Source organism: Microtus ochrogaster, chromosome 4 (genome assembly GCF_000317375.1).
Source record: "Microtus ochrogaster isolate Prairie Vole_2 chromosome 4, MicOch1.0, whole genome shotgun sequence".
In the NCBI taxonomy this organism is placed as follows: domain Eukaryota; kingdom Metazoa; phylum Chordata; class Mammalia; order Rodentia; family Cricetidae; genus Microtus; species Microtus ochrogaster.
Genome location: NC_022011.1, coordinates 32921635 through 32936501, shown reverse-complemented (window position 1 = coordinate 32936501; position 14867 = coordinate 32921635). Strand labels below are relative to the sequence as shown.

General features: G+C 50.3%; 1 protein-coding gene across 1 annotated transcript in view; it reads right to left on the bottom strand.

Moving 5' to 3' along the window:
* The window catches only part of Disc1 (DISC1 scaffold protein), a 165328-nt gene that overhangs the window by 94404 nt on the left and 56057 nt on the right, over positions 1 to 14867 (bottom strand). The window contains exons 5-6 of the mRNA XM_026778672.1: positions 10557 to 10677; positions 7626 to 7861 (exon numbers count right to left, since the gene is read on the bottom strand). Of these exons, the coding sequence (XP_026634473.1) occupies positions 7626 to 7861; positions 10557 to 10677 (357 nt within the window). The remainder of the gene's footprint in view (positions 1 to 7625; positions 7862 to 10556; positions 10678 to 14867) is intronic.

Here is a 14867-nt window from a genome sequence, read left to right as displayed (position 1 = left end):
GCCATATATAAACTTTCCTCAAAGTATAACAAACTGGAGAGACAGGCATACACACAAGGATTTCCCACCTTCCCTGGAGGTTTCCTGAGCTACAGGAACCAAGTAAAGGAGCCAATACTCAACTTACTGGATTTTCTAAACTCTCTTGAATTTGACAGTTTGAGTAAGGAAAAGCACACACACACACACACACACACACACACACGCACACCCATGTATAAATACACACACACACACACATATATATATACATGCACAAAGACATATGCACATGCACACATTCTAGGCACTCATGCATACACACGCACACACGTGTACACACATGGACAAATGAATACATAGACATATGAACATTACATCCACACATGTACACACACACACACACGTACAAACAAATACATAAAGATATATAAACATTAGATACAAATGTATGAATATAGCCATATGTGCCATAGACACATCCACACCATCTATCTGTGCCCATCCTCACTGGTAAACTGGCATATCTCAGGCACAGCTTGCATCTATATCCACTTCTACCAAAATTGAAGTTTTATTTGCTTTGTGAGTGTATAAGGGTGGTGTGCGTATAGTATTCACATATGGGCACATGTGTGCAGATGCCTGTAAGGCCAGAGGCTGACATTAAATGTCTTTCTCAATCATTGTTTACCTCATGTTTTGAGACAGAATCTCACACTGACCCTAAAGAACCCCAACTTGGCTAGGCCAGTTGGCCAGTGGGCCCCTTAGAATCTCCCCTCTGCCTCTCCATGACTGGGATAACAGGTGCACACTTTAACATGGGTGCTAGGGATCCAAACTCAGGTCTTCATGTTTGCACTCAAGCACTTTCCTGACTGAGCCCCTCACACTTTATCCTCCACAGTTAGGTGAATGTTTATTTGGCTTTTGCAGACCCTCCAGGGGCCAGTTCAAACAGGTCTTTCTCTTTCTCCAACACCTTGGATGCACAGGATTACATTAAAATTCTTCCTTCTAGTTTCCCATCATTATCACCCTGAGAAATGTTTAGCTGTTGATTTAAGAGACTGGCCTGAACTTGTCTTCAAGCTTTGATCTGAAGCGCTGGGGCAGTGTGGAATCCAGGGCATCTCTGCTGGGGTGGAGAGATCCTTAGACATCACTCTGAAGATCCCAGGCTTGAAGCAAGCACTTCTATGGCTGCTGATTGCCCATCAGTTGGGATACCTTGGAGCCAGACAGAACTTCTGATTCCTTCAGTTGCTGTCGGGCTGTCTGGTCTCACGTGCATTGGTTCTCATTCGGTTAGCCTGTTTTATCTTTATTTCTCCTTCCCTAACTCCCTGCCCATTTGAGAAAGTTAAGGAACCTTTAGGAGGTGGCGCTGCAGAAGGGTAGGCTCTCAGGGTTATAGCCTCACCCTGCTTCTTACTCTTATTCTCAGCCTCCTATGTGTGGCTGGAACGTGACGGGCCAGCTTCCTGCTCCTGCCCGATGCCCATCTTCCCTGCCATGCTGAACTCCACCCTTCTGGGATCATAAGCTAATGCCTTCATTTTCCTCTGAGCCACTTTTGTTATGGCATTTATCACGGCAGCAGGAAAGCCATCACAACGGTTCCCAGCACTATGCGTTCTCCCTCGCGGGAGTCATAATTTCTCGGTACTAAGGTCACCACATTTACTTTCGTGGCAGGTATTTGCCTGCCTCGTGAGTTCTTAGAAAGCAAGGTGTCTGAGAATATGACGGAGGAAGACAGGAGGGAGACGGGAGAGGGAGGAGAGGAGGAAGAGAGAGGAGGGTTGGGAGGACAGAGAGTCTCATCGAACATAGTCTTGGCATCGAGAAACCTCATCTTCCTCCGGGTCAGTTCAGATGCTTTCACAGTCCAGAGGTCATTGTCCGTGACAAACCAGTCAGCTGAGAAGCAGGGGGCAGAGAATCCAAAGAGAGCCCAGAAGTGAAGGTTAAACAACACCCGCCACCCCCAGAAATGGGGCACAGATTGGAGACGGCTTCTTGGCTGAGGGCTGCCTTGGCATACTGCCTGATTTGACAGGTAGGAGGCCCTGCCACCATCCTCTGGGGACAGCAATGGGGCAGTTCCTGCATTGGCAGTTTCCACACACCCTTCTCAGGGATTCTCTGCCACACCTCCCTGATTCAGAGGTCGTCTTCCAATGCCAGCCTGTTGCCACCCTGGGTCTCCCCATTCTGATAGGATATGAACTTGAGGAACAGAAGATGACCAATTCTGTTTCCAGTCAGTTGTGACCTGCTGACTTTGACGAATTTGAATCTCACTTGCAAGAAGCCCTAGCCCGGTGTGATGGGGATGCCAAGGTTCCCTGTGCAGCACACACCCCCAGATCACTGTCTCACCTCAGAGCCTCTGGGCCACCAGCTAAGGAGGAAAGAGCCACAGCAGGCCTGGCCTCTGCCTTCCCAGCCCAGCTGTACTATGGAAGCGTCCAAACCCCCACAAGCGAAACCCAGCCAGGTTTCCGATAAGCGGGAATTGGAGTGTTTCACAGTTTATGCCAACAGTTTGTAAAAAGATGCGACATGTTTCTTCCAAATGCACAGCTAGACAGGTCATCCGTGATCTGCCAGAACGCATTTCACACGGAGTACACAAAGTCCCGGCAGCTGAATGGCAAAGAACTCAGCCACAGACCAACGTCAGCAGCCAGGCATCCCTGCAGAATGCCAGAAAGCCTCGCACCAGCCTGCTGCTGTTGTTATTACTACGATTACCCTCATCTCCATGTACAGGGAGCCAGATGCACACTAGACAAGGTCCCAGGCTGCCCTCCCCTGGAGCGTGAAGCACAGCCGGGGAGGTACAGCTGGCAGCACTGGAGAGCAATGAGCTGGAATCATCACACCCCTCCTCCCCATTCCTAGTAGGTGGAACACACATTCACAGATGCAGCCCCCAGAAAACGGGAAACTGTCATCTCAGGCTTTGATCCCCTTTTCTTCACCATCCCTGTCCCCCTGCACATCCCAGCCCCATTACCAACAGAGTTAAGGGAGCCAGCCTGGGATGGAACAAATGTCAGGTTCCTTCCAGACACCTGCATCAGGTATGAGGAGCAAAGGCAAGTGCAGAGGCTGGAGAGATGAGTCTGGGGGAGGAGGGATTAGGGACCCCTGCTTCTCTCGCAGGCATCGAGGTTCCCTTCCCAGTGGCTCACAACTGCCTGCAACTCCAGTCCCAAGAATCCAATACCCTCTTCTGTGGCCCCAGGCACAGATGTGGCACAGGATATACGTGCAGGCAAAACAGTCATACAGATAAAATAAATCAAATGCATCTTTTAAAAAATTGTAAGACATCTCCAAGCTTGTTTTCAAGCCCAGGGTTGAGACGTCAAGTAAGACCCTAGCTCTTTTTAAATTTAACTTTTACTTAGCACATGGTATTTTCATCCATGCCTAGCGTTGGTCGTTCCTCCCCACCCCAGTTTGTTCCCCATCTTATAAATGAACTTGCAGGGATGAAGATACTCCAAGGAGACACTTGTGTGTCTTCCTTTGGCCATCAGATTTTGGCTATCAGCAGTCTCATACTGGATAAGGAGAAAGTTGAAGCCAGTCAGAGGTGTCCCCTGGAAAGATGTCACGCGGTTCTGACAACCTGTCAGACCACCCACAGGACAAGTTGGAGTTGGGAATCAACAGGGCAGTGATGGGCTGGACCACACGGTGATCAGCGCTGCTTAGCTATGCACACTCTTGCCCTGTCAGGACCCTGACGATGAGCTTGAGGGGTCACTGCACTTCCCTGTTCCTCTTCCCAGCAGGACCACATCGACCAAACCCCTCTCTCTGCTTTCGTTATCATCTGTCTCTCTAACTGCCCTACTGAGGACCAGTGCTCAGCTGCCAAGGCCCACACCCTGACCCTAACAATTCCAGTAAGATTCTCCCCGCCCCTACCCCCTTCCACTCCCAACCCCTCCTTCCATTTCCATCCTGTTAAGTTTGGGTGAGGGGCTGACAGGGTCCTGCCAGCCCACAGCAGTCTCAGACTGCACTGAAGGAAATGGCATGCCCCCAACCAAGATCCCTTGAATCTGCAATCCCCTAACGAACTCCCCAGTGCCTGATTCCTGGAGAATGGCAGGTGTCATAAATCTTATATCCCCAAAGGAAGTCTACAGGGATAAGTTATCAGACTCCAGGATATTGGAGAGCCAAAGGTGCCACATGCTACCCGATAACACCCATGAACAAAATACATTCCTGCCCCTCACATTCCTGGGCTCACCCATTCCTTCCTGGAATGCAGGACCCCCTCCCTCCCGCTGCCACCCAGGAATTAGCTTCTGCCTGGCTGTGGGTCTGTGCTGTAAATTGTGTGATACTTCTCGCCTTCCTCTGAGACCCACAGAAGGGCATGCTGCTACATGGGCTCAGACTCTCTCCAAGCCCCTGCCATGCTGCCGTCTGTCTAGATCTAACGGATCTACGACCCTAAGGGACAATCGCCTTCCCTGTGTCACCTAGACTTTATCACCCTCTCCACACCCGTTCCTGAAAGTCTCGTTTGCCCTCTCATGGGCCCCTTTCCAGTGTCCTGACCTCTGCCCACTCACTCCCACATAAATATGCATATCTGAAAATTAGAAGTTGGAATCCACGTATAAGAGAGAACACGTGGGGTTTGTCTTTCCGGAGCATCATTTGATATAATGTCTTCCAGTTCTTTCCATTTCCATACACATCTTAAATTTTCATTTTTCTTTACAGCCAAATAAAACCCCATTGTCTATGTGTCACTCCTCAGCCGGTGGACACTCAGGCTTAGTCCTTCCTTGCCCCAGCTTCTGTCAACAGCGGCCATGGTCACGGACGTGCAAGTATCTCTGTGGGAGGAGGCGGTCTTCGGGTAGATGCCTAGGAGTGACATAGCGAGGTTACTTGGGCTTCTATATTTGGTGTCTTGAGAAGCCTCCACGCTGATTTCCACATCAGCTGTTCCATTTTGCGCTTCCTCCAGCAGCGAACGCGGGCTCTGTTTTCTCCACAACCTCATCAGCGTCGGTCGCCATCTGTCCTCAATGAGCCTGGTATTTTACATGGCTTCTGTGTTTCTGTGTCCTGTAAACTTCCTGGCTGCTGACTGACTTCCTGGCCATCGTCCTGGTGCTTTCGGCTACTGGCCACCAATGGACGGTAGGGGAAAGTCTGTTTCTTAGAGGTGAGGTCTCCCTTGGGTTGCCCTGCTCTAGTTGGTGACCTCATACCTATGTGTATATAGGCAGAAGTTACTGGATTTAGTGAATTATTAAAAAAGGACATGAAGAAGACATTGGAAGGGGCCCAGGAGGAGCTTAAGGGGACAAGACAAGGGTAGATATGATCAAAATGCATTGCATACACTATGAAATTCTCAAAGTGTGATATATATATTTGAGACAGAGTTTCTCTGTAGCTTTGGAGCCTGTCCTGGAACTAGCTCTTGTAGTCCAGGCTGGCCTCGAACTCACAGAGATCCACCTGCCTCTGCCTCCTGAGTGCTGGGATTAAAGCCACCGGGCTCAAAGAATATCTTTTAAAGCACTAGATGCCCATCAGGCCTTGGTCAGCCTTTGCCAGCAGAGGTCCCCTGAGTAGCAGTCTCAGAATGCCCCTGTTCTTAAGGAGTTCCCATGTAAGACCTGACCTGGTTCATCCATGGAAGGACCCTCTCCTTGGTTACCCTTGCTTGATGCCAGGAAGCACCTTGAGTCTGCAGCTGGCTTCCATCTGTGTGTGTAACAGCTGCCGTGTTGTTCTAACCACGTGTGGTGATGAACCCCAGAACTCATGAGGTGGAAAGGGGAGGACTGCCTCAAGTTTGAGGCTAGCTGAGACTAGAAAGTCCCCCCAAATAGTGCCATTTATCAGTCCCCAAGTCAGCCAGGAATCCCAGGATGAGGATCCCCCCAGGCATGGAGCACAGTGACCCAGAAGAGTCCTGAGCCCCGATAGACACCCCTGTCTGTGCACAGGCACCTCTTTCCCACGTGTGTAAGTGTGTCTTCCCTGCATCTCCAGAATGAGATTTAAACCCCTGAAGAGCAACAGGTAGATTAGACCATGGAGGAGGCAGAAACAGGAGGGTTCCAAGTTCTAGGCTAGCCTGAGCTACACAGGGAACTAGAAGCCAGCCTGAGGTACACAGTGAGACCCTGTCTCATAAATAAACAAATGAATAAATAACAACCTAATAGATGTGCATGTGTGTGTTTCACAAGCTCTCCACAAGGTAAAACACGGGAAAGACCCACGTTGTGATAGCTGAGACCCAAGTTTGAGAAAGCAGGAAGGGTAGTCTGTTTTTCTCTCCTACTAACACTTTGGGCAAATTAGCCATCTTTTTAAGTATTAACTTTCTTAAACTTCCTTTCCCTATCTGTAAAACAGACAGCATAATAGATGCAACCCACAAGGTGACGACACTCTGCCTAGCACCAGGCATTGCTGATGGCTGAGCCAGCAACAGCAGCAACACAAGCTCATCCATCCCTATGGCCCTGATAAAAACTCACTCATCCCTATGGCCCTGAAAAAAACTCACTCATCCCTATGGCCCTGAAAAAAACTCTGCCCTCTTGGTTTGCGTGTTCCTTTGTTTGTATTTGATTTTTGTTTTGTTTCATTTTTGGTTGATTTTGGTTTTTTGGTTTAGGAGTTTTTTATTTGTTTGTTTGTTTGGGGTGTGTGTGTGTGTGTGTGTGTGTGTGTGTGTGTGTGTGTAAGAGAGAGAGAGAGAGAGAGAGAGAGAGAGAGAGAGAGATATCTTCCTCAATCACATTTATCTCATTTTTATAATATAGGATCACTGAACCTAGAGCTCACCAATTCAGCTAAACTGGCTGGCCAGCAAGCCTTAGGGATCCTCCTGTTCTGCACCCCCAGAAATGGGGTTACGCTACACCCAGATTTCTATGTGGGTTCTGGGGATCCAAGATCAGGTCCTTATGCTTGGGCGGTAAATACTTTTGTAATTGAACGTCTCCCCAGCCCAGGTAATACTCTTCCAATGCCATGTCCTGCCCCCCAGGTCACACTTGCCCTTCAATGCCATGCCCTGCCCCCCCAGGTCACACTTGCCCTTCAATGCCATGCCCTGCCCCCCCAGGTCACACTTGCCCTTCAATGCCATGCCATGCCCCCCAGGTCACACTTGCCCTTCAATGCCATGCCCCATCCCCCAGGTCACACTTGCCCTTAAATGCCATGCCCTGTCCCCCAGGTCACAACTCTTCCAATGTCGCACCCTATCTCTTAGAAGTGGAATCTGTCTCTCTCCAGAGACTTGTCTTCAGCAAAAGCCAATGTCAAAAATTTCTCTTCAATTGACCCCAAAGGTGGGAGGGAGAGGGAGGGAAAACCAAGCCACGCAGTGCTGGCAGCTGGGGATTGGGTGTACTGGGTGCTAACTCCCAGTGCTCAGAACAGAGCCCCGCCCCCGCAGTGAAGAATCTTATGTCAAAACACCGCCAGCAGACGCACTAAGCAAACAGACTGACTGAGAAGCACCTGTGGGCAATGAACAGCAACAGCAACATCGTTGCAATGAACAGCAACATCGTTGCAATGAACAGGTGAAAGAGTTGGAAAACCGGCTGTAAAGTCACCAGTACCTCCTGAGGGCTTCAGGCGGCTCCACGCGAAGAGGAGCCTGGGCAGCAAAGGTCAGCGTCTCTCCCAAGGCCTTGCTGATTTCCTGCAGCTGGCCTGGAGACAGCTGGGCCACCATTGGCATCAAGTCACAGCCCTGCCACTGGAGCAGCGTCTCCTGCTCCTCCAGCTCTAGGCTCAGCTGTTGCTCTTTCGCTTCCAGCGCAGACATCCTTGACTGGAGAGCTTCCATTTCCTTCTGCAGAGAATGGGGGAACAGATTTCATCCATTAACCCTGCTCTGCCGATAATGACTTGGTTAACTGAGAACAGGCCATATGCACCACGGTCGCGAAGCCCCCCCACCCCTTTTCAAAGCAGGCAAATTCCAGAAGTTTGCTGAACTGGAAAAATCGTGCCAGCTTTATGTTTCTGGTGAGCTGGCAGGAGGAAAAACATCCCCTTCTTCCCAAGCTTTAAATACAGACGTGCTAGCCAAGGTTTTGGCCTGAGAAAACCCAGCAAATGCTATATCCCTGTTCTGGTGGACAAATGAAAGCTCTAGCCGCTCATACCAAACTCTGCGACACAAGCTCCCCAGGAGGGGAAAGGCAGCCTGCTCCGAACACAAGAACTTAGGATGCACAGAAAAAATAGGATCCTTGGCATGTGTGGTCAACAGGACTGAGAGGCAAGATGCTGCCAAGTCAGAGTCTGGTGTCCTTCAGAGCGCTGGCCAGTTTACTTCCCAGGATTGTGAGATGTCAAGTGTCTGCCATGCAGGCATGAAGATCTAGTTCTGACATCCAGAACCCATGCAAAAGCTGGGGACCCACAGAATGAATCTGCAACCCCAGCATGGGGTGGGGGGAGGCAGAAGACAGGAGGGTGTCGGGGACTTGCTAGCCAGCCAGTCTAGCCCAGTCAGTGAAGTCTAGATTCAATGAGGAACCCTGTGTCAAAAAACAAGGTCAAGGGAAATTGGAGTAGATATCAAATATCAACCTCTATCCTTCACATACATCTGCCCACACATGCACCTGTGCCCACATTCAAACACACACATACATATTACACACACAATCACACACACACACACACACACACACACACACATAATTACACACACACACATAATTTGCCCTAATTTATTAAGCTGGAATCTAAATTAATCCAGAACCATCATCTGTCTCCAGGCCAAGGAATAAACAAGCAGCAGGTAATTGAACACAGTGTGAGCTCAGGGCTGGGCAGATAGCCATCTCTCTGCGTAGGAGTCCCAACGTAACCGAATGTAATGCCAGACTCTGCTAATGGACACGCCCCCTGTTCCCTCACTGTTCCTAGCTGATAAGAGCACAGCTTAAAGCCTGATATCTCCCTATCTCCTGAATGTTCTCTCCACCCACAGTGCAGATTCTCCACAGCTTCTAACTCCTGCACCCACCCAGAAAAGACACAGAGAGATGCACTAACCCTCCCCGAGCTCAGCAAAGGCTCTCAACCGACTGCTCTGCGTCCCTCTCTGGCTCCCACCCTCTTCATTGCTCTCATTTTTGTTTGCTTTCGGCTTCTGTTTCTTAGAGACAACATCTCACCCCGTTGCTGGCCCAGACTCATCTTTTAACCCAAGCTTGAATGTACAGTGACACTTTCGCCTCAGCCTCCCTATTCTGAGAAGACAGGCTCAAGTTTTTATAAACTGTAGTAAAAGGGGACCTAACAAAAGACATAGCTTCTCTACCATTCTGCATGCACAGTTCAGTAAGATTAGGCACACACACACACCATGCAAACGTCCCCACCATCCAGCCACAACACTGTCTCCATTAAACACTAACTCTCCATCCCCCCCCCGCCACCCTCACCCCATCCCCACCCCTACTCCCACCAATCTACTTTCCTACTGGAGTATTTCTTCCAAGTACAATCTTACAGGACCTGTGCCAGAACACACTGCCCTCCACATTCACCCAGTGATGGGCACTTGGGCAGTCTTCAGCTATAGATAGTAACTCAGATATTTCTAGTCTGTGTTTTCGTGTATTTCCAGGTGTGTAACCGCAGTGGGATTGCTGGGGGTCCTAAGAATTCTATTTGTAAGTTCTGGAGGGACTGCAAACCATTCTCCGTGATGATCCTACATCTTTTTTTTTTATGTTCGCATGCGTGTGGTCACGCGTGAGTGGGATGCCCATGCATGTGGGTGGGGGTGCATGTTGAGGATCAAGGTCAATGTTAAAGATCATATTTGATGGCTTTTCCACTTTACTCATTGAAGATCTCCCATGAACCCCTGATGCTGTTAGTCAGTGCTTCTCGGGGCTCCCAGGTCCTGCTCCAGGCTCTAGGCTCAAACAGTCCCACACCCTGCTACTTCTTGGCCCCTGCCCCAGGACTATTTCCAGAACTTCTGGAACCCCTTCCTGGCTCTGGTCTCACCTTGAATGCTCATTCAGCATTCTAACCCTGGACATTTCTTGGCCAGTTGTCAGCACTGCTCCGTGCCATGTGTACATGTGTGCATGTGTGTATGTGTGCATGCCTTCCACACACCCACTGGTCATCCCAGGTGCAGCCTCGTGCTCAGCCAGATGTAAATCCATGTCCCTTGACAGTTGCTTCCCAGAGTGCAGCATGGTAGGAATTCCCACAAAGCATGCCCAGAGCACAAATCTCTCCCTATCCCTCAAAAGGAAGCTTCTACGGGTCAAATAATGAGAAGAGACACTGACTACCACAGTCAGAGAGCAGAGCAGAAGGTCCTGAGGCCCATAATGCCGTGCAGCTGCAACCCTGTCATGTGCAGAAGAGTTCCTCTACGCCCTCCGGCCGCTCCGTTAGCTCTGCTTTGAGCCCTCACACTTCAACAGAGCAAAACCCGCTTCGCTGCACCTGACTTACATAGATAAGGAAGGGGCTGCTACCTCTCTGGAAGACTCTTTACTGCTCACCTGCAATTGCTGTTTCTCTCGAATGAGCCAGTCCCGCCTGGTGATGGATGCAGGTAGGCCGCCTTGGGCAGTGGTCCTAGGCTCTCCTTCATGTGGAGCCTCTGAGTCATCGCTGCCAGACCTTCAAATAACAGATATGCATCGGTACAGATGTTGTGAAATATTAATTTAATACTGTTACATTTGTTTATTCTGTGGAATATTTGTTTGATGATGTGAAGATGCGTTTCATTCTTTTATGTTGTATTTGTATAACTCTGTGAAGTTGTGATGCTTTGCCCATCTAAAACACAAGATTGGTCTAATAAAGAGCTGAATGGCCAATAGCTAGGCAGGAGAGGGATAGGCGGAGCTGGCAGGCAGAGAGAATAAATAGGAGGAGAAATCTGAGAAGGGAGGATCAAGAAAGGAGAGGAGGACATCAGGGGCTACCCAGCTTCACAGCAAGCCATGGAGTAAGAAGCAAAGGAAGGTATACAGAAACAGAGAAAAGGAAAAGCCCAGAGGAAAAGATAGAAGGGATAATTTAAGAAAAGCTGACTAGAAAAAAGCCAAGCTAAGGCCGGCCATTTATAAGTAATAATGAAGCCTCCATGGTGGACCCCTGAAAGGCAAGGAGTGAAGACAGAAAAACAACCAACTACATACAGGTGTGGAGGACAGACAGACATCCTCAGGCCTACATACAGGTGTGGCAGACAGACAGACATCCTCAGGCCTACATACAGGTGTGGCAGACAGACAGACATCCGCAGGCCTACATACAGGTGTGGCGGACAGACAGACACCGCAGGACATGTAGTACGTAAGAGACTGCACGAAGCTTCCCCGGTCATGGGTCACCCAGGAGCTCACAGGGATGAAGTCCCTAGTGTACATTTCTGCTTCAATACAATCTGCCATGTAGACCAGGATAACTCATACTGTCATGGTTTTCTTTCTGTTGTGTGATAAAACACTCGGACCAAAAAGCAACAGAGAGGAGGAAACAGTTTATTTCCACTTCCACCCTTCCACCCACAGCAGTCTGCTTTCTTATAGAACCCAGGACCACTAGCCCCGGGGTGGCCATGCCCACAGTGGGCTAAGCCCTCCCCCAACAATCACTAATGCCCTACTGACTGACTGGTCTGCAGCCCAACCCTACAGAGGTATTTTCTTAGCGAGGTTCCCCCATCTCCAATGGCTCTAACTGTGTCAAGGTGACACAACCAGCCAGCACATCACCTTTCCAAGACACCCCAGGCCATATACTTCCCAGAAAGTTCAAAAACCTGTTCCCCCTCTATCACACCCCACTCTCCCCCGTGGAGAAGTCCCCTGTGGGGCCTTTCCCAGGACCGCACAGAACGGGAAGAACGCAGTTCACGGAGGTCAAGGTCACAGTGAGAACTTGGATTTGCGTTTCTCAGTTTGTGTCTTTGAACTAACCCAACCCTGTGAACCTCACCATCCCCCTCATACTGGACTACCTAGAGAAGGCAGTAAGATGCCCTGTCCTTGGGACATTTGCTGGAGACCTCCAGCATCCTAACCTGTGCACCAGTAAAGTGACCACTGGACCTGCCTGGTGGACACACTCCTACTGAAGATGGACAGGAATATGAAGATGGCGGTGGCACAACAAGCCTCTTCCCTGTACCCCGGTCAGCATCCAACAGCTGTCAAAAGAGGATGCAGGCCCTTTCCTGGGCTCTGGGCTGCTGCACGCCCTCCCAGCTTGACTGTGAGTCTCGGAGGGAGATGTCGCTCCTCTTGTGCTGACTTTCCTGGTGCCTATCATTGAGTCGGGACTCAGCAGATACCTGCTGGGTGGCGTAATGAGCTCATAGCCTTGGAAATGAAGAAGTCATTTCCATCCCGTCTCCTGCTGCATTCACTCATTTCTTCCCCTTACTTATTTCCCAATGTGTTTGGCGGATGCTGATATTAGAGTCCCTTCAATTTGTTGAGTCGATGCCATCTGGGTCGAGGTGGGAGCCAGTGTAGGGAGCCAACGCAGAATTGAGAAATCAGCAGCAGAGAGGAGGGAGCTACAGGTGCAGAGCTGGGCGCCAACTCTGCGCATGACGGTTAGGCACATCCATTACTTAACCCATAAGAAGAGCCCCTGTGCCTAAGCAAACCCCTCTGTCTGTCTCCCACACTCCAACTCCCGGGACGGAGAAGAGATCCATGGAGAGCCAGGAGCGGCCCCAGGACACGTCGCTCAGTTATGAAGCAGGGATGGGTTTCCATCTTCCATGTGTTTCGGTCCCCAGAGTCCCCCTCTGCTACATAACTCTTTTCTTTATATTCGTGAAGTCTCAATATGTGATCCCTCATGGCGGAGCAAATTGGCATTGCTGCTGTAAACTAATCAGGATGTAAAATGAGCAGACCCCTCCGGGGAAGATAAAGACCCGCAGCAGCACGGGATGATGGGATGTTGGTGCTTGGTGCTAGTGGGGACCCAGGTGGGGGGTTTCTAAGATCTAAGATATTACTCTCAGCCTCAGGGGTTCAGACCGGTGCCCACTAGGACCAGCCCAGGCATGGGGAAATCTTCCTCTTTCTGTCTGGTTTCCTTCCCATCAATCACTGAAGGAATGAACCCCACCTGTAAAACCTGATCGTGAGCCACAGAGAAAAGCACAGCAGCAAAGTGCACAGGCGACATCTCTGTTCCCTGACAACGTCTTGTGAGTTTCCCTTGTGTGCCCTGGGTACTCATTCCGATCTGCGGGTCACTGGGCCCTGTGATGCTGCAGTCGGCCGTGGTACCCACTTGAAATCAAAGGCTCATATGCTCAAGAGGGAAGACAGGAAAAGCAGGCCGTGCCGGGTGGCCCACTGCCAGCCTACACTTATGGTTTTGGCCCCGTCTCAGGGGAACAGACAAGCAGCAGCTGTGACATCTGGACAGAGCCAGAGTCCCATCATGGTAAGACTGGAAATCCTTCCTGCCCTTCAGTTTTAATCTTTGGTCAAACTGCTCCCATGTGTTTTAAGTTATCCTCTGGGGAAGGGTCTCTGATAAAAGATATTCTATGTGTGATACACACACACACACACATACACACACACACACACACACACATATGTGCATTTAGGAGGCAAGAGTACCAGTGTAGTGAAGAGCCAGTGAGAGTCACGTGACATACTATGTCATTAGGGGAAACCAGGTATAAATGAGAAAATCTCCAATCCTTGCCAAACACTCCAGAAAAACGAAAATATTTCCTGGCATGACAAACAGGTGGAATTTTCCCCAGTGTTCCAGAATCAGAAATGAGAGTTGATGAGAATAGTCCAAGGGACACTTCTCCCCGGGGCCATAACTGTGGGGTAAGAGCCTAGGCCGGCCTTAGCACATGCAGAGTCCCCAGGGGCTGCCACCCTCAGCACCTCCTGCCCATCCACTTCCGGGGTGAGACACGAACGCATGTCCTTCCACTCACTGGAGCAAAGAGGAAGCCATCCACCCTGCTCCCACAAAAGAGGCCAGGAAGCCCAGGCACCTCAAGATGTGAGAGTGGGGTCTGATTCTCCAGGGTGTACAGCTGTCTGGTTTGGGTTCTCCTGACAGCTAGGCCTGAGTCAAGGAGCTGAGATAGCTTTTAGAGAAACAACCATAAGACACCAGAGAACCGGAGCCTATAAGGGGGAGAGTGAGAAAAAAATGGATAATTTCCCCGATCACCACAGGGACAAATGAGGCCCCATCCTACCAGAAACCTTCTAGAAGAAGAAAAAAATGGCACATTGTTTAAAACTGCCCCTAGAGGCCAGGGCACTGGTGGCTGTTGCCCTGGTTACATTCCTACCCAGCCATCCAGGAAACAAGAGCATCTCTCCATCACCAGCATCAGCACCATCGTGTACTCCAGTACAAAATGGCCCTTCGTGGTTTTCACTCACGCTAACAGCAGAGGAACCTAGGTGAAGTGCTAAGACAGCGGTGTGCATGGCATGAACGGGCCCTCAGGGTGGAAACACTATGCCAAAACTGTCCGCCATAGCCGCAACCCCTCCTTCTGGCATGGGGGAACTGAGCAGCGTGGCAGATGGACACGATCCACGTAGTCTCAGCACCCATCGGCTCACAGCAGAGGTGTGTCAGCTTCCCACCAAGCAGGTATCCGTGACAGACGTGACCCCATCGGGTGCTCCTGGGGTGTTGGGGCCCCATGAGAAAAGTGAGAAGAGGTGGGGCCACATGGGAAAGCAGCTATGGCCGAGGTACAAGAAGGTCAAGCCAGAGTGGGGACCGTGGAGTGGGGACCGTGGAGTGGGGACCGTGGAGTGGGGACCGTGCGTGGAGTGGGGACC